The sequence below is a fragment of the Pseudorasbora parva genome, chromosome 7 (assembly GCF_024679245.1).
Source record: "Pseudorasbora parva isolate DD20220531a chromosome 7, ASM2467924v1, whole genome shotgun sequence".
NCBI lineage: Eukaryota > Metazoa > Chordata > Actinopteri > Cypriniformes > Gobionidae > Pseudorasbora > Pseudorasbora parva.
Genome location: NC_090178.1, coordinates 31,382,294 through 31,401,495, shown reverse-complemented (window position 1 = coordinate 31,401,495; position 19,202 = coordinate 31,382,294). Strand labels below are relative to the sequence as shown.

The following is a 19,202-nucleotide window of genomic DNA, read 5'->3' as shown; positions in this document are numbered from 1 at the left end:
TGACATGAATAATTTTTGTTGACATACAGTGAGGAAAATAAGTATTTGAACACCCTGCTATTTTGCAAGTTCTCTCACTTGGAAATGATGGAGGGGTCTGAAATTGTCATCGTAGGTGCATGTCCACTGTGAGAGACATAATCTAAAAACAGAAAATCACAATATATGATTTTTCAAACTATTTATTTGTATGATGCAGCTGCAAATAAGTTTTTGAACACCTGTCTATCAGCTAGAATTCTGACCCTCAAAGGCCTGTTAGTCTTCCTTTAAAATGTCCACCTCCACTCCATTTGTTATCCTAAATTAGATGCACCTGTTTGAGGTCGTTAGCTGCATAAAGACACCTGTCCACCACATACAATCAGTAAGAATCCAACTACTAACATGGCCAAGACCAAAGAGCTGTCCAAAGACACTAGAGACAAAATTGTACACCTCCACAAGGCTGGAAAGGGCTACGGGGAAATTGCCAAGCAGCTTGGTGAAAAAAGGTCCACTGGTAGAGCAATCATTAGAAAATGGAAGAAGCTAAACATGACTGTCAATCTCCCTCGGACTGGGGCTCAATGCAAGATCTCACCTCGTGGGGTCTCAATGATCCTAAGAAAGGTGAGAAATCAGCCCAGAACTACACGGGAGGAGCTGGTCAATGACCTGAAAAGAGCTGGGAACACCGTTTCCAAGCTGATAATACACCAAGACGTCATGGTTCATCCACCCCGAAATCATGCTTTGGGGGTGTTTTTCTGCACATGGGACAGGGCGACTGCACCGTATTAAGGAGAGGATGACCGGGGCCATGTATTGTGAGATTTTGGGGAACAACCACCTTCCCTCAGTTAGAGCATTGAAAATGGCACGAGGCTGGGTCTGCCAACATGACAATGATCCGAAGCACAAACCCAGGATAACCAAGGAGTGGCTCTGTAAGAAGTATATCAAGGTCCTGGTATGACCTAGCCAGTCTCCAGACCTAAACCCAATAGAAAATCTTTGGAGGGAGCTCAAACTGTGTTTCTCAGCATGTTGTATGGTAGGTAAACCTGACTGATCTAGAGAAGATCTGTGTGGAGGAGTGGGCCAAAATCCCTCCTGCAGTGTGTGCAAATCTAGTGGAATTACAGGAAACATTTGACCTCTGTAATTGCAAACAAAGGCTACTGTACCAAATAAACATTGATTTTCTCAGGTGTTCAAATACTTATTTGCAGCTGCATCATACAAATAAATAGTTTTAAAAAAAAATCATACATTGTGATTTCTGGATTTTTTTTTAATTTTAGATTATGTCTCTCACAGTGGACATGCACCTACGATAACAATTTCAGACCCCTCCGTGATATCTAAGTGGGAGAACTTGGAAAATAGCAGGATGCTCAAATACTTATTTTCCTCACTGTAACTAACTGGGCAGTGGATCCCAGCATGCTTTCCATTGGACTGCATTAGGATTTTAGTTTAGTTATTGTAGTTATTAGTTATTTTGTGTTTTTCATTAAAGGGAAAAAATGTTATTTAATGTTAGTGTTTAATGCTCAATTATGTTGGACATTTAGAGGAGTTTTTGTAATGTTTTTGAAGTTTGTGGTTATCATGCAGAAGAGTGGCGCCTGTGTTTAGGCTGTGGGCACTTTGTGAATGAAACTGCTTATAATTGATTTTCCAATCAAATGTTTTATGCAGGTTTTAATTTTATAAATGTAACAATGTCATTTAAACTGTATTTGATCAAATTGGTGGTTGGTTGGGCCCACTCAGTTACATTTTATTCGATTGAATTTTTTTTTTATGAGAGGGGCAACATGAAAAAGTCTGTGAAGCGATGATTTTTGAATGGACTATCCCTTAGTTCAAAAATCATCTCTTTTCAAGGATTGACTTCATGGAAGCCCATTCCTCTAGCATATTTGACTTTTTTCTGGGCTTTTATGCTGTTATTTTTTAGTACATAATCATGACTTGGTAAATGGCTAATACAGCTTAGCTGAGCTGAACTTTTAGAGGGTGACACTGAACAATGAAGCGCTTAACGGGATAAGGCCTAGGTAAACACGCAAGTTAAATAATCAACAGATACCACAGAAAAAATGTGAAGTACATTTTGGTCAGTTAGCAAGGCTGGACATTTTAAGAGACTGTGCTGATGTGTGACTGAGAACGCCTGAGATCTCTAAGCAATGGACCGTACTTCCTTTTGAAATAGTTCAGAGCGTCTAGCATGACTGAAGGCTAATGAGCTTTATAAGTATCCTGCATTTTAAATGAGGTCATTGAAGAACCCATTGGTGTCAAAATAATGTCATCATTTTTAAATCAGTGACAGGAAGTGAGGATGAGCTGCACATCGCTACACTAGCCAGAATGCAATGCATATATAGTATCATGTGCGGACCAGTTATGATATGCTGCCAATTGTGCATTTTCCATTAAATTAAATGGAGGTATTTTAAGCAATTTAATTAAGTAATTTGGATATTCAAATACTTAAAAGCATATTTTTATTATTATCTTTGCCCATTTTTATAGAGCTCCTTCATGACATAAGTGGTTATATTAGAAGTATTATAACAATTCTCAAAGTGTATTAGCATTAAAAAATACAACAATACAAACTGGATTAAGACTGTTCTCACACAGGAAAAGTTTGCAATTTTACAAGGACTCTCACTCTTAAACACTGTAGTTAGTACACTTAAAATGACAACTAGAAAAACACAAAATACAAAAATAGATAAATACAATTTGCCAGTATATCATGCAACAGACTTAAGTATAACAAATATATGACATTAGATCTTGTACCTAGTATAACAGTACATCCTGGGATGGTGAAATTATCAATATACTGAGTCACATTCCAAGAGGGCCAAAATGTAACACTTACCAGACATTCCACATTGAGCTTCAAACATACTCATATAGACACACACAATTCAAGCAATATTGTTTAAGTAAAACAAACAAAACTGGTGATCTTGAGTTGAGGCAGTTCATCTAGAATGATCTCTATCATCTCTATCACAATAAACATTTCCTATTTCTTTTTTCACCAACCCTTGAAAACAATAATATTGCATAAGGGAATTAGTAACAACTCAAGAGTCTCTTAAGAATCAGATAAAGGTTTTCACAAGTTTGTCAGTGAATTCAACATCAAACAGCAGTGACAATAAAAGTGTCTATAAAACACAACACATATAATATACAGACACGTATACAGTAACAAATATTCAGTACTTTTCAAATAATGGATTTCATCAAGGGTAGAAGACACCAAAAGTAGATATTTATGAAGTCTAAAACATGGCACAGCTATCAGCATGAACTCAACATGATCACCTCAATATGAAGTGCAGGTGCTCCAAGAGTTGTCCCCTAACCTCTGAGGAAAGCAGATGCTCTTAGGATCTCCATGCAGTTAACAGTGATGAGAGCTCCAGTGATCTGTCTCCACTGCTTGGTCACTGGGCTCTTCATCTTATCCAGGGCCAGGTGAAGGTCTTGAATCATATCCCTGTAGCCGTCCCCGTACCGCTTACTCCACGCATACAGGAAATCATATGCAGGCTTCCACATTGACTATTGAATAAAGAACAATAAATCAAATCAAATATATGACTAGGATTGGGCTAGAGCTTATTCTGAAAATCATGTCAATGATAATTAAAAAATAAATACATTTAATGACAGAATGTTTATTTACAATAAGTGCAATTAGCCTGCCTCGTTGGCAGAGGCTATTTACACTAACTCAGCACACTGACGTCTGGTTGGGCCAAACAATATTACGGAAGACGCTGAATTGTCAAGTAGTGTATGGGTAAGGTGAGTGGCAGAAAGTTGATGCAAAATGACCCGAGTTTGAAACAGTCTTCTCCCTTTTTCCATTAAATTGGAAAGGGAATTTTTTTTTTTTTTTTTTTTTTTTTTTAATGAAGAATTTATTTGAAAAGTGAAAATAACATGTATAAAGTCACGTCTGTTTAATAATAAAAAGTTTACTGGTTAGGGTTAGGGGAAAGTGTGGGGAGGGCTTTATTGTATAGTAGGAGGCATCCATAATTTGAATAAATATAATAATACTTATTATTGCAAATTGTATAACAACGTCCAAATATTTATAATATAAGTATAAATATCATCTAACTACTATACACAGAAAATTCTTCTATTTTGACTTAGTGTACATATAATCCATTGCTACTTGCACTAGAAATTATAATCTATTAGTATTATAAACTAAGTGTAAATAGCAGCTATTGCTAAGAAAATATGCCATATTTGCCAATTGTAAAATTAATAGAATTTAGTTGTTATTTTCAATAAGTGTAAATTAATGGCATTTTATAAAAAATAAAAATATATCATACTACTATCTTTTTGATTTTGGCTCACCTGGGCACTAACTTCTCCATTTTTCCCTTTGTGTGGTGCCTCATAAGCAGCAATCTGGGCACTGGAAAGTTTCCCTAATCGCTCGGCAAGTTCTCTCCATCGCACTCCAAGTTCTACTGCTGTGGACAGAATCACTATATCCTGGATGAGATGGGCTACTACGCCTTGAACATCCATCTTTAACAACCCCTGTGGGGAATATAAATGATTAAAACCCTTGGTTTCCTTCATTTTGTTGTACATAAATGTATATCTGAATAAGATACACGTACAGTGATAAGCTCATGCTGGAACTTTTTCTTAATCTTCTCTGCATGACAGTCTTCCTTGAGCTTTTCTAGAACACAGGCCACCTTCTCCGCCTCAGTTTCAGCAGGTCTCCTGGAGATGGTGTCAACCGAGACCTCTGAGTAACCGAGAGCCTCAGCAAAGGTTCTCCAGCATTTGACGTGCTCTGTGACCAGGGTCTGAATAGCAGAGTACATGTAGGTGAGTTTTTTAAAAGGAATTGTCATATTATCCAAGAGGACAGGCGTGGTGAGCTTTATTCCAGTGAAGTCAATGACTTGATCCTTGGTTATGACCTTCAGGTTCTTGCAGTGCACCAAGCCGACTCGTCCTCGAAGAAAGCCAATGTACCATTCCTTAACCTTCATCTGACCTACAGATCTAACAGTTTCCTTAGAAAGCAAAGCAATTGTATCACCTTTAAAGTATTCCAGGAGATAATCCACTCTCGGTTGTCGGAGAATTGATTTTATTGCTACCCCATACCATCGCAAATCTACAGGTCTGTCCTGAAACTTCTGGGTCAGGATTTCTGGGATTGATTCCTCAGGAATGGGCGTCACTTCCCTCTGGCGATCTGACCGTCTGTGGCAGTGTTTTTCTGACCTCAGAGGGGCAGCTTCAGGGGAGGTGACGTAGAAGTCTCCCAAAGTGACACTCTTTGTATCATTCACCTTAATGCTGAGTTTGAAGGGACTCATTTCACCTCCACCCACCTTGACCAGATCTAACGGTAGATGGAGCACTTTTCCAGCTATAAGCTGCTCCTGCTTAACCTCTTTATTCTGATCAACCGGTTTCACTTCAAAGTTTGGATCCAATACTCTAGAAGCAATATGAAGATCTTTAAGACCCTGTGGGTTGAACTTATGCTTTCCCCAAAGCTCCAAGACAACAGGGGGAAGGTTCCTGTTACCTCTCTGGATATCAGAGAAAGGGAGCCTTTGTGGAATATTACTATGGTTCAATATGACTAGCACTACTTTGAGTGATGGGTGTATGTGTTTGGGACCGTAGATGGCCACAGTCATATGGCGATCCAAGTAATCCCATACTGACGTAGCAGGTTGCTCCAGAACAGTGGCCTCAGCAGCCGTTATGACATACATGTGTGGTTTTAAATCAAGGAGCTTCATTTGTAACACATCATTATATATGTAACAGTCTTTTATCTTCTGATAAGGTCCCTCTTTCCTTTGAGAGACTAGACCCACGAAAGAGGTCAAGACTTGGCTTGTGGGGTCATTTTTTACTTTAGCAGCCATTCTCATTTCCAGCGAAATGCCCCCCGAAACATTGCGGTTACTGAGGTTGACCTCTAAAAGAGGGCCCAGAGTTGTGGTGTAGTTGTTGTTTATTCCAGTGGGAGGATCGAGGAGAACTTTGAGGCCAATTTCTTGGATCTCACCAGGGGGGACATGTCCCTGGGGAACATGAGCAGTGATATCGGTGTCTGGCAACTGCACAGAGCCTCCAGAGTGGTCAACCTTGCAGCAGATTTGAATGTCTGTGGCCTGAGTCTGAGCCCATCCAAGACTTTGTTTCATAAGGCTCAGATCCAAACAGGACCTGGTTAGCTGCCTATGACTTAACCAAGCCATTTTGTAAGCTTCTCTGTCATTCTTCAACCACTCAAAATCAGGATTCAGGAATGGTTCTTGAGAGCTGAGTCTCGTTGACCGCTTGTCCTCCTTCTTCTCAAGGCTGTCAAGTATATCTGAGGCACTTCTCCACCTCCCAGATCGGTTTAAATTGTTTTGTCTGGGTGCTAAAAGATGCGCAAAGTTTGTTTCATCTGATGATGTGCTGAGAGAGTCCTCATTAATACTGTCAAACAGAGATATGGGATCCTCTTTCAGCATGGACACTCCAGAATCGTAGGTACTGGTATGGACGATATCATTTAAGAATGGATTTGACATGGCCATCTGATTCCAGAAGGGGTTGGTAGTTTGTTTTGTGTTTTTCATTTCTTTCGGTATGACAGGCCACTCAGAGGTATTTCCGATATCATAAGCATAACCCCCTAAGAGAAGATTAGATTTTAAATGTCACAGGAGAGCTGAGAAACAAAATCATAATACGTGTATTTTTTATGACAGTTAAACTAGTGTGCATAGTATATTTTTGTGAAGCAAATACAAAAAAAATTATTTTTAAAATGTCATTCACATTTAAAAACACAATGGCTAAATAAAATAGTAGAGAGAGAGAGAGAGAGAGAGAGAGAGAGAGAGAGAGAGAGAGAGAGAGAGAGAGAGAGAGAGAGAGAGAGAGAGAGAGAGAATAATTACCATGAAGGTTGTTGTTGTTGATGGTCACATTCTCATCTATATCTATCAGCGTCCCCTCTGATCTACTCCGAAGCAGATTTCCTGTATGACTGTTTGACTTTATCTTTGCGGCTGCCATTTTGTATATCCAAGTTCAAGTCTCTGTCTGTAATGTCAAAACTATTGAAAAAGAATGAACAAATTAATATAAAATATCTGATGTTACATTCTAAAAGGGTCCTATAATGCCCTTTTACGAAGTCTTGATTTTGTTTTGGGGGGGTACTAGAATGTGTTTTCATGCTTGATTGTTTAAAAAAAAAAACATATTTGACATGATTACAATTCCTCTCTCCCCAGTCTGGCTCAAACGCGCCAATTTCGATTTCAATTCCTTCCGAAATACAAAATGTGCTGTGATTGGTTAGCTGGCCCAGTGTGTTATGATTGGCACCGCTTGCACGTGTTCGGGAAATATCCCACATCTCCATAATTGCAAGTTCTTCTCTAGTGTAAATATTACGGATGACGTCAATTTCAAACCAATTCAAGCTGATTCAGACCCTGACAATGTAAACAAACAAGAGGATTGTGCGGATTTCATGCACAGACTTTGCAAGCATGGGCTTCACAGGACACAGTAGTGGTGTTTCTAGTAATTTTATTATGCATTACAGATGTGATGTTATCCACCATTTAATCATGATATTTATCGGAAAACTAAGGTAATACAAACAGTAATCAATCACAATACCATGGCAAATTTTCCTAAGGAGCGGTGAACAAATCAGTCTGGGCTCACTTGATTTTTCCATTTGTGAATTCCAATGTAGTTAGGTCATCATATGCCTCCATATATATGCTGTTCATCATGGCTGCTTTTTTCTCAAATCTCTACAAATTATTAGTTCACACAATGTACATGTTTACTGTAATTTCAACCACTTCCTTCACACAAACTGTATAAGAGAGACACGGCTGCGTGCAAGTTAAAACATGTTTATATATGGATTACGAGCGTAAACATCCAAAGCGAATCGTCACAGCACGTACTAAACTAAATTCTTATTTCGTTTAAAGTGTCAAAAACGCACTTAAAGGAACACTGCGACTTTTTGGGACTTAAGCCTACATTCCCAAGAGTTAGATGAGATAGATAAGTAGTATGTATGGATTTTTCTAACTCTGGGGGATACGGTAAATAGGCTAAAGTCCCAAAAAGTGGGCATGTTCCTTTAAGTGAATGTAAATATCTGGAAGAAATTGTGTACATGTATCATTATATTAAATCCATGGCCGTACATTACTGTAGTTCTTTAAGGGACAGCAGCCTAATATAACATGCAGTAAGTAGAATATCCAGTGTTATTTTTTAATTTGATTTTTTCCGTTAATATAAATATGGTTTTATACTGTTTTTAGGTATACTATACTAGTACTGTACCTGGAAAATTAAGCAGTTTATTTCATTTGCATCTTTCTTGTATTAAATTTGTCCTATTTTATCTTGTTTCTATTCTGATGTTATCACTGTCTTCTGCAATAAAATTTAAAAAAACGATTCAAAATAAATGTTATTTACAAAAGTGGATGTGTGATATGGTTCAAGGATATGAATTTAGTATCGCAACAAAATACATATTCTGTGCAAAAGATAGAGTTAAGTTCATTCTAAAGCATTTGTAGCAAAGTCATTTTACACACATACACACACACACACACACAAGGGAAGGAAATTAGCATCCACCACCAGCCAAATGCGGGTGATTTTGAGTTGTGGAGTTGTGTGTAAACTCGCTTCACCTACTGGCCACCGTGGCGGGTAAATAAAAATAGCATACTGTTTGAACTCTTTGTAAACTTTGATCAATGCATGTGATGCGAGTGCTGCCGTATGTTAGAATATGACCAGTCATTTTCGCCGTCGTCATACGCGTGTAGCGCCAGAAGACGCAAATGAGAACTCGTGCGCGTGAGAAGATCTGTCTCTGTGCACTCATCCGAAAGCGCGCATACGTCATACAGCCCACAAATATAGAGTTCTCTTTCAAGTCTTGCACTTAAAGGGGTAGTTCAACCCTCAAGTTGTTCCAAACTTGTATTAGTTGCTGTCAAACACAAAGATAACATTTTAAAATGTTGGTAACTAGAAAGTTGACAGCACCCTTTGACTGCCATGGTCTTTTTTTTTTTTCTTACTATAGAAGTCAAAGGGTGCCGTTAACTCTGGCTACCAACACTTTAAAATATATTTTGTGTTCAACAGAAGAATCTCTGAATACATTTGGAACAACATGAGGGTGAGTAAATGACAACCATTTTCGGGTGAACCATCTCTTTAAATGGACAAACTAACACAAGAACTATATATATATATATATATATATATATATATATATATATATATATATATATATACACATACACACATACATACATACATACACACACACACACACACACACACACACACACACACACACACACACACACACACACAATCCGGTGTTTTATCTAAACATTTGCAATATGGCAACCATATGCACGCGAGCTCTCTCTCGCGCAGATGATCTGTAAACACCAATAAACAAGTAAGCTGCATTTTAGCAATCTCCCTTTGAGAGTTCTCATGTTCTGCTTAAAGTGTCATTCAGTCAGTCTGTGTTGTGTCAGGACAGTCAGGACTCACGAGCTGCTTCGCTGAACAGCTGACTGCTGTGAGCGGCTGAAATAAGCCAATCAGAGCAGAGCTCAACATTAATATTCATGACTCTTCAAAATAAGGACAATTTATAGGGTTTTAAATGGACCTGTAAAACTGTATATTAAGCCACATTATGCTCTATGTAGATATCAGAGAAGAACTGATATTTATTATGAATAAATCATTTATTTTATTTATTCATTTAAAGCAGCACTAGGTAACTTTTCAACCTTCATAATATATTTTTTAAGACTCTTGTGATGATAAATCGACTTACAATAGGTTGAATGACACGTCTGCCATAGCCTGATGGGGTCTGTATCGTTTTTAATCGTACTTTTAAACTTCGGGTTTCGGGTAGTAACCCGAGAAAAAGAAAAGAACTACAAAACTCGACTGCTTTACGGCATATACGTCACTTCCACCAACACACACACTTCCTTACATTCGGACGTGCGAGCCCAACTTTGTTCGTCGGATAATATAGTCATGTCTGAAGCAGCAGAGACAAATAAGAAAGAAAAGGTTTTGTTGGAGGAAAGCAATAAGAGGAATTGAAAAAATGATGGGATTAAAGGCAGGACGAGGATCAAAATGTGACCAGCGTTTGCTCGTCGGCGTGAGCTGAAGGAGGCGTGCCCGACCGATGCTGTCATGCTTGTTACGGTGAGCTACCACTCAAACATTGAACTGAAGTATCATATAGATTCTGTAAAACGGTAACCAATAGACTACTATAATGACGCTGGCTTGTAAACGTGAGCTGATTATTTGGCGTTTGAAAAAAATAAAACCCATGAAATTATATTCATATGACATGCTGGAGCATATGCCACTGACTGTAACGTTACCTGGGATGAAGACATTTCACACGCGACACCAGAAGAACTCCTCTTGCAGTTTTCAGGGGAACTGCTGCACCGACCCGCGGGACACTTTTATGAAGTTATTTGGCCGCACCGCACCACTGTATATATTTTTACAACCCGCCGCGCACCCGCGACCATTAAATAGACATACGGGGTCCGCGGGTTATGAGACGAACCGCGCATCACTAGTTCAGGGCTATCAGGGCTGTCATGTCAACAAATGCATGCGCGATGGCATCCCCTGTTGTAGGAGGACAGCTCTTACGACAGTATTTGAGGACATTATTTTTTCCAAACTGTAGGGGGACCCCGAGAGCAAAAGTAGCCAAGTGGGGCTTTAACATGTTGTTTCAACTCATTCTAGGGCACCTTTAATTTCAAAGAAAAGATAAAGACATCATTCACTGCTCTTGACTTAATAGCTTTTGTAAGTTTATTTAAGGATTAATCTTTCATTTAAAAGTTAAATATGCAGTTATTTTACATTTGATTACTTTATTCAATGTCTGTACCTTTCTGCAGGCCGGTAGGCCTGTACATTATTATTTATTGCACACATGAGGTCCAATTAAACATTTTAGTTTGAATTTTATTTTATACTGTGCATTGTTGCAATGTGCTAAAAAAATATTGCAATATTGTTTCGGCCTTGGTTTCGGCTAAGAATTTTGATTTTGGTGCATCCCTACTGACAATGTTCTGCTTGGTATGTCGTCAACACGCTTCGGAAGATGCCAAAACAAATAGTTGGGACTAAAAATTTAAAACTGAAAGCCATAAAAGACCACGAATCATCCAAATGCCACATCCAGGTGAAAAAAAAAAAAAAAAAAAAAGAGCGCACAGAGCCCCCTACTCATTTAATGAAATGTAGCCTACATCAGTTCATGGTTTGTGTGAAAGAAAAAGTCAGTATTTCATTGAGACTTGAGATTAAATAAACTGCTAAAGTATTGTAGAGCTTGTAGTATTAATTGTCACATGCAGTTACACATTGTCGGTTAAAAACAACAAGGTGGCTGGTAAAAACATTGTGTGGCTGGCAGATTTTGAAATCCACCAGCCACAGTGGCCGGTGGACAAAAAAGTTAATTTCTATCCCTGACACACACAATGTAATATAAACAAGGACACACACACACACACACACACACACACACACACACACACACACACACACACACACACACAATCTTTACAAATAAATATTTTGGTTAGTGAGGCACATACAATGCAAGTGAATGGGATCAAATTTTGAAGGGAGGCCATAGGGTCAGCCATCAAACACTGAACTGGACTAGATCCAAAAAACAACAGTACAAACACAAAAAGTTCGAGACCGCATTCCTACTTAAGTGGACCAAATGATCTGAGTCCTCTTTCATGGACGTTGACAGTGTGAACATGAAGAGAACTGGGTCTTTTTTCACTTGGTTCACTTCTTGGTCCACTTAAAAGAGTCTGAATTTGGATCGTTTAAAAAGGACTAAAATAATACACATAAAAGAAGGAACATAATACAACATTTATTTATTTTTTTACAAACATTCATATATAATTTCATATTAATAATTAAAGTTACGCCGTTTATTCAAACAGTAAACATTCAACAATAGACGTTTACAATATTGACTTAAACTTTATGCATAGAGAGTCTCATTGAGTCAGTCGGCGAAACTTCTGTTGTTTTGAATAATTTCTTCTGTCATGAGCCTCTGAATCACTCTGTCCAGTATCCTCTCTGTCCTGTCTCCGGGAATGACTCATTAAATGCGTATTATGCAGTGGCAATGCATGGAAACAGGTCTGTCTTGTCTAAATATCAGTGTCTCTTATACAAAGCTTTGTCTCAGTTCATGGCAAAGGGCTGAGTACACTATTCAAATCAACACGCGCTAACACGCCCTGCACCAGCCACGTCACAATACACCTGTTTGTCCTGTACCGTACGCAAACGTCATCCACATTAAAAACATAAGCGTTCTATTGTTCTCTACATTTATATATTAAATAAACAGCATACATGTAATAATTTTAGAATTAATAATAAAACGCCAGGACGACACACAAGACACGCTGTCATCCAACATACTTGCACATCTGAGACTAAATCAAAACACGTGAAAGACTTAATGTAATCAAATATGTCTTTTTTAACCTTTTCTTTTTTTGGACAAGTACAGGAAATACTGAACAGTATTTTAAACATGCTTAAGCTTAAAACACTTACCTGAACCATAGTTGTTTTTCCACTCAGGCTTTACGCGAACTTTTTCATCGTCACGGATTGACACCCAACTGTAGCCTGACCTACACCTTACGCTTCTGTGTGCCTCTATCGGCTTGAATAGTGGAGAAGTGCATACTGGGATACGTAGTACCATACAGTCAGACAGTTGTATTGAACGTCATGCTCAGGTTCTCATTTAGACTCCACCTCCCACAAGCCTTTTCTTTATGTACACAGAGCGTTGCAACACCTGAAACTGCGTGAAAAAAGTGGTTTCGGTTAGCTATGCAAATTCACCCGAGGAAATTTTGTTTATTCGTTGAAAAATAAAATAAACTACGTCACTTCAAATGGAAAATATAAAATATCAAAAATTTAAATTCAAATTAATAATGGTCTCAACAAGTGAACACAAATATTTTTTTCCCAAAGCAATAGCCTTTCCTAAGTAGCCTAGGCCTATATGAAAGTCACCAAATAAGATCATATGGTTTAAAAAAAATAAAAAATGTTGTTTATGAGAGAATGTTAGTTTTTTCAACTTTTTATGACATCAGTATGACAGTCAAAACAGTCAAAACTAGGCTATTTCTTTAAAAAAATATGTATTATTTTCCATACGTTTTCTTTTATTACGTTTATTTATTTATAACATCATTTACAATAAATGCCACATTGAATGTGCAATTTACCCAAAATTCTGTGTGCTCAAATATCAAGTTTTTGGTCATAATAATATCTCATTAGCAGACTACACCAGATATGCCTTCATTTCAAGTTTCCATAATTTATTTAGAAGAATTTTGATTCAAGACAAGATTGCCTGAAGCGTCAATCATGGGCGTCGCTAGACCCTTTTTAGGGCCCCTAAACTTATGCCTCAGCCCCCCTAAAAAATATGTGATTAACCGTTAAGACATAACTGGCGGGAGGCTTCGGCTTCGTCCCGTTTTTTAGTCTGTCTCTCCAATTCGCCATTTTTAACTGGAAATATAGCCTACCTGTGATTCATAATGTAGGCCTAATTAACGAACAAGAAATATTAACAAAGCCATTTTCATCAGAATAGGCATAAGATTAATCATGAATGTGTATATATTGTAAATTAATATAATTCTATTTGTAACATTCAGTAAAAAATTTAAAAAAAAACTCAGCTTTTGCAGCCTGTATTGGGCATAAGAGTAGGCCTAATGAATGTGTTCATATTGTAAACTTAAAACTTTAATAAACAGTAAATTAACGTGTCTAAGAAAATGATTCATGAAACATATAAATATCAGTATGTTAATATGTAAAACATATGTTTACTCTATTCACTGACGAAAACTGAACAAAATATCAGTCAAAGCTCAGCGTTATGAGGGGAAGAGGGCAAGATAAAAACAGAGAAAAAGAGAGATGTGGAGATAAGAAAGACAAATGGTTTTCAAGCTATTGTTATCTAATATTTTTTTTTTTTTTTTTTTTTTTGGCCTTCAGAACATCTTAAAATGCACATATGTAGATGATAGAAATCAAAATTTTCTCGGGGGAGCATGCTCCCAAACCACCCTAACATTTGGGATCTCTGTGATTATAAACCTGCCTACATTATTGAGTATGATTAATGCATGTACAGTATGGCCATGCAGTAAGGTGTTAATATTTGCTTTATAAGTAATGATAAACAGCCAATATCTTCTATGCATGTTTGTAAGCTATTAGTTAATAGCGCAATTTGGACCCTAAACTAAATAGCGTTACCATTTTTTCTACAGGCCTACCCTCACTGGGGGCTGAGCCCCCTAAAATGAAAATCCTAGAAACGCCCCTGGCGTCAATGAAGGAGAAGCTACTGTAACAACATATGAAATTGGATGTCAGCAGGTGTGCTACTAAATCATTAACACGATTAATGAGTGGTTCCCTCCCTCTAGTGGTTAACTTGGGCTATTTCAGCTATGAATTCATCAACGCAGTTGATCTAATGCCGCCTTCACGTGCTATCGGAAAATTGATAATTCCCACTTCTGAAGTCGTAATTTATGAAATGGCGGGGCGTTCATGTGCAATTTTTAGCAAGGAAACTCGTATTTACGACAATTCGTAGGTGGCTACGTGAAGGCGGCATAACTTACTTTTTAAAGCATTTATTGATATGTTAATCTAGCTACATTAATAAATTGTATTGTTTGTGTTTACGTATTTTTAATGTTCAGTGTTATTTCATGTTCGTTCATAAGACAAATGCATGAAAAATATTGTGTGGGGGCAGGTGTGGTGGTATGGGTCAGTTTAAGGGTAAAGTTAGGGACAGGTGTGGTGTATGGGTCAGGACAGGTGTGGTGTATGGGTCAGTTTAAGGGTAAAGTTAAGGACAGGTGTGGTGGTATGGGTCAGTTTAAGGGTAAAGTTAAGGACAGGTGTGGTGGTATGGGTCAGTTTAAGGGTAAAGTTAAGGACAGGTGTGGTGGGATGGGTCAGTTTAAGGGTAAAGTTAGGGACAGGTGTGGTGGTATGGGTCAGTTTAAGGGTAAAGTTAGGGACAGGTGTGGTGGTATGGGTCAGTTTAAGGGTAAAGTTAGGGACAGGTGTGGTGGTATGGGTCAGTTTAAGGGTAAAGTTAGGGACAGGTGTGGTGGTATGGGTCCGTTTAGGGGAAAGTTAGGGACAGGTGTGGTGGTATGGGTCAGTTTAAGGGTAAAGTTAGGGACAGGTGTGGTGTATGGGTCAGTTTAAGGGTAAAGTTAGGGACAGGTGTGGTGGTATGGGTCAGTTTAAGGGTAAAGTTAGGGTCAGGTGTGGTGGTATGGGTCAGTTTAAGGGTAAAGTTAGGGATAGGTGTGGTGTATGGGTCAGTTTAAGGGTAAAGTTAGGGACAGGTGTGGTGGTATGGGTCAGTTTAAGGGTAAAGTTAGGGACAGGTGTGGTGGTATGGTCAGTTTAAGGGTAAAGTTAGGGACAGGTGTGGTGGTATGGGTCAGTTTAAGGGTAAAGTTAGGGACAGGTGTGGCGGTATGGGTCAGTTTAAGAGTAAAGTTAGGGACAGGTGTGGTGGTATGGGTCAGTTTAAGGGTAAAGTTAGGGACAGGTGTGGTGGTATGGGTCAGTTTAAGGGTAAAGTTAGGGACAGGTGTGGTGGGTCAGTTTAAGAGTAAAGTTAGGGACAGGTGTGGTGGGTCAGTTTAAGGGTAAAGTTAGGGACAGGTGTGGTGGTATGGGTCAGTTTAAGGGTAAAGTTAGGGACAGGTGTGGTGGTATGGGTCAGTTTAAGGGTAAAGTTAGGGACAGGTGTGGTGGTATGGGTCAGTTTAAGGGTAAAGTTAGGGGCACACTCTAAAAACTAATACTATGATTTACTCAATTTTTTTGGTGAAACATTTTTACACTAAAAAAAATGAGTAAATTTTAAAGCAGTGGAATCAATTATAGACACCATAAGAACTGAGTAAATGTAAGTAAAACAATTAAGTAGATCTGAGTAACTGCATTTGTTACATTAACAAATTCAATTGAGTAGAAAAAATTGGGTAAAAAGCATTTTAAAAACCAATATTTATGACTAATATGAACTGTTTTTATTTATGAGTATTACTAACGTGTATAGTATAACTTTAATTTCCTCTAAACCTTTGTAAAATACTCCACAGTCCACACAAACACACTTATACATGACATGAGCTTTATTGTCGACGAGTACAGCAATAACGTTACAGCATATAACAGTTATTAAGCTACTGTTTTGACATGTAAAGAATAACAGTTATTTTACAACATTTAAACTCATAAAACAAACATTTTAGAAGTAAAAATTAAACATTTAAAAGTAATTCCAGTGTAATCAACCGGTCTGTTATCCCATTTCCACCGTATCAGCGCTGTTTCTGGAGCCTGAGATGGACTAACGTTAACGTTAGAGGTCTGCGGGTGGACTTTGAACTTGAGACCGCTGTCCTGCGTTTCATTTGTAGCTGAAAGATGCTGCGAGGCGCCAGACTCCATAACCTGACAATAAACAAAAAGTGCCCAGTTTTAATAAGATTTTATCGTCCAAATTCATTATATTCATTATCTTTACGAATAAGTGTGTTTTGAGCAACACAGCAGGCGTTTCAAAGACCAACGCCACACGTTAACTTAAGGTGACTCACACTGTCCCTGTATGTTGTTTTGAATTAAATAAAATCCCTTTTAGCACAGTAATGATTATATAGATTAAAAAAAAACATACAAACCTGAATTTCAGAGGAAATGCCCCAATTCTGCGACGCTGAGAAGAAGAAACTGCTCTGGTGACTGAGGAGAATTCAAATATCCGCACTCACTCAACCGTTGAGCTGTCGTCACGTCAGAGGGTGGGGGCGCATTGTTTTAATCGAGTAAATTTACTCAATTTCCTCAGTGTGTGTTAAATATTAATAATCTTGATTTTAATTAAGTAATATTTGTGGTTCTTGAAACAGATCGGTTTAATTCTCCATTCTCAAATATTTTGGTATGTTTAACTAAAACCATCAAGTAAATGATATTGAGAGATTTTATTAAGTTAATAAAGTTAATTATTACTGTGATATTTACTAAGCCACTGAATTATTTTTTAGAGTGCAGGTGTGGTGTATGGGTCAGTTTAAGGGTAAAGTTAGGGACAGGTGTGGTGTATGGGTCAGTTTAAGGGTAAAGTTAGGGACAAGTGTGGTGGTATGGGTCAGTTTAAGGGTAAAGTTAGGGACAGGTGTGGTGGTATGGGTCAGTTTAAGGGTAAAGTTAGGGACAGGTGTGGTGGTATGGGTCAGTTTAAGGGTAAAGTTACAATACATGCAACAACAAAAAAAAATATATAATTACAGATGTAAGTAGAATGTAAAAACATGTATGTACACAGTAAGTGCATTGTATCAAATTATTAATTTAAATGTTAGTATGTAGTAGTTAAGGCCATCTAATATAAAGAGAGTCCAAATTGGCTTAACTGATTCCTAAGAAATCCCATCTCTATTTGAAATATTTTCCCTTAGTCTTCTCGCAGCTTGGTCGCAAGTTTGTCTAAAAAGTTATGATGTCAATTTCACCAACAAGTTCTTCTGGCATGCACTCTTATTTTAAATCATATATTGAAGAATAGTAATATTTTGTTTAAAAATAAAACTTTGTTCTATAAGCAAAGGTTCAGTAATGGAATGTTTCATGTTAGCTCTAGGTCTGCTCTTTAGGTATGCAGAATTTCTTTTAGAATATAGTATACCAGCAACTCCTAAAGACTTTGCTATACTGTTATGGATGCTATTCCTTCTGGCAAATGCATGCTTTTCAAAAAGAATACTCTTTTTTTTAGGAAATACTTCCTTTCCTGAACCTGTGAACACGCCTGTTGGTTACATGTTTTGCCGGAAAAAAGGGGAGAAATGATAAAATAAGAGCTCTTTTCCTTGAGAACATTGTCTCCTTCCCTTCCGCAGTCTCATACTGGAACAACCTTTCTGATCATTTAAATTGGAAAAATATGGTCCATTCAACATAGATTTTTCCTTACAAACTAAGTTAAAGAAATTACGTTCAAATTACTCCATGAAAAGTATCCTTTCAAACTCTTTATTTAAAAATACTAATACATTTTTTTTTAATTAGATCCGATTTTTTTTTACTGTACTCTGTACTCTGAAACTCTTTTTCATTTGTCTTGGTATAGTGCAATTATTAATAAAGCATTATATATATATATATATACTTGCATGAACTTTTTAGAACAGCTTTTCCAAAATCATTTTATGATTATTTGCATATTCTCTTGGACACTGCCTGCATGAAGACAAAAGACAGTATCACAGTTATAAAAACATTACTTGGAAAGAGTGCTTCACGAATTTATTCCATGAAAATAAGATAAAATACAGCATTAGACTGCTAATGCTCAAAATGAATATCTTATTATGTTCTGTAGTCACTAAGTTCATGCTACCATCAAACAGAACATCAGGTGATTAGATGAGATGGAATGTCTTAATTTTTTGAACATTGGCTCCTAATGTTCATGTAAACAACTGATCAACATCAGATAAAGTTATATAACATTAAACAAGGTCAAAGGTGCCATTGTGCTGCATCCCTAAAGTGGGAATTCTAGTTTCATTAGTTCTGCAGTAAATGGATACTTGAAACAAAATAAATCTCAGAAGAAAATGTTGTTTTCGGTAAGCAATATCTGAATATAAAGTAAAAAGGACAAAGGTAAAACACTTTCCTCCAAAACCATTCATGGTCTTGTGTAACCCTTCACATGTCAACATCTTTTAGGGACATCATGTTTTTTATCAAAACATAAATTTATGGTTATCTCATTGTGAAAAATTCTTACGTTCAATGAGAAACCAGCTGTACAGGTGCCATGCATATTTAAAAGGGAGGAATTCTCCCCGGAGCGTTTTTTTTTCTAATGCGGGTTCACCAACAATCTTGAGAAG

General features: G+C 37.5%; 1 protein-coding gene across 1 annotated transcript; it reads right to left on the bottom strand.

Annotated features, from left to right (window-relative positions):
- Positions 1-2,487: 2,487 nt before the first annotated feature.
- Positions 2,488-12,893, bottom strand: macc1 (MET transcriptional regulator MACC1). Its single transcript, XM_067449742.1, has 5 exons — positions 12,763-12,893; positions 6,981-7,139; positions 4,671-6,712; positions 4,399-4,587; positions 2,488-3,582 (listed from the first exon to the last, which is right to left on the bottom strand). Exons 2-5 carry the CDS (start codon positions 7,096-7,098, stop codon positions 3,379-3,381), a joined length of 2,553 nt encoding a protein of 850 aa, XP_067305843.1. The 5' UTR covers positions 7,099-7,139; positions 12,763-12,893; the 3' UTR covers positions 2,488-3,378.
- Positions 12,894-19,202: the final 6,309 nt, after the last annotated feature.

Bases quoted from the DNA above. Each gene is read 5' to 3' on its own strand.
- macc1 (XM_067449742.1), bottom strand. From the start codon at position 7,098: ATGGCAGCCGCAAAGATAAAGTCAAACAGTCATACAGGAAATCTGCTT. The intron at 6,713-6,980 runs GTAATTATTCTC...ATCTTCTCTTAG, and splicing joins CAACAACAACAACCTTCATG to GGGGTTATGCTTATGATATC. The intron at 3,583-4,398 runs GTGAGCCAAAAT...TTTATTCAATAG, and splicing joins ATGGAGAAGTTAGTGCCCAG to TCAATGTGGAAGCCTGCATA.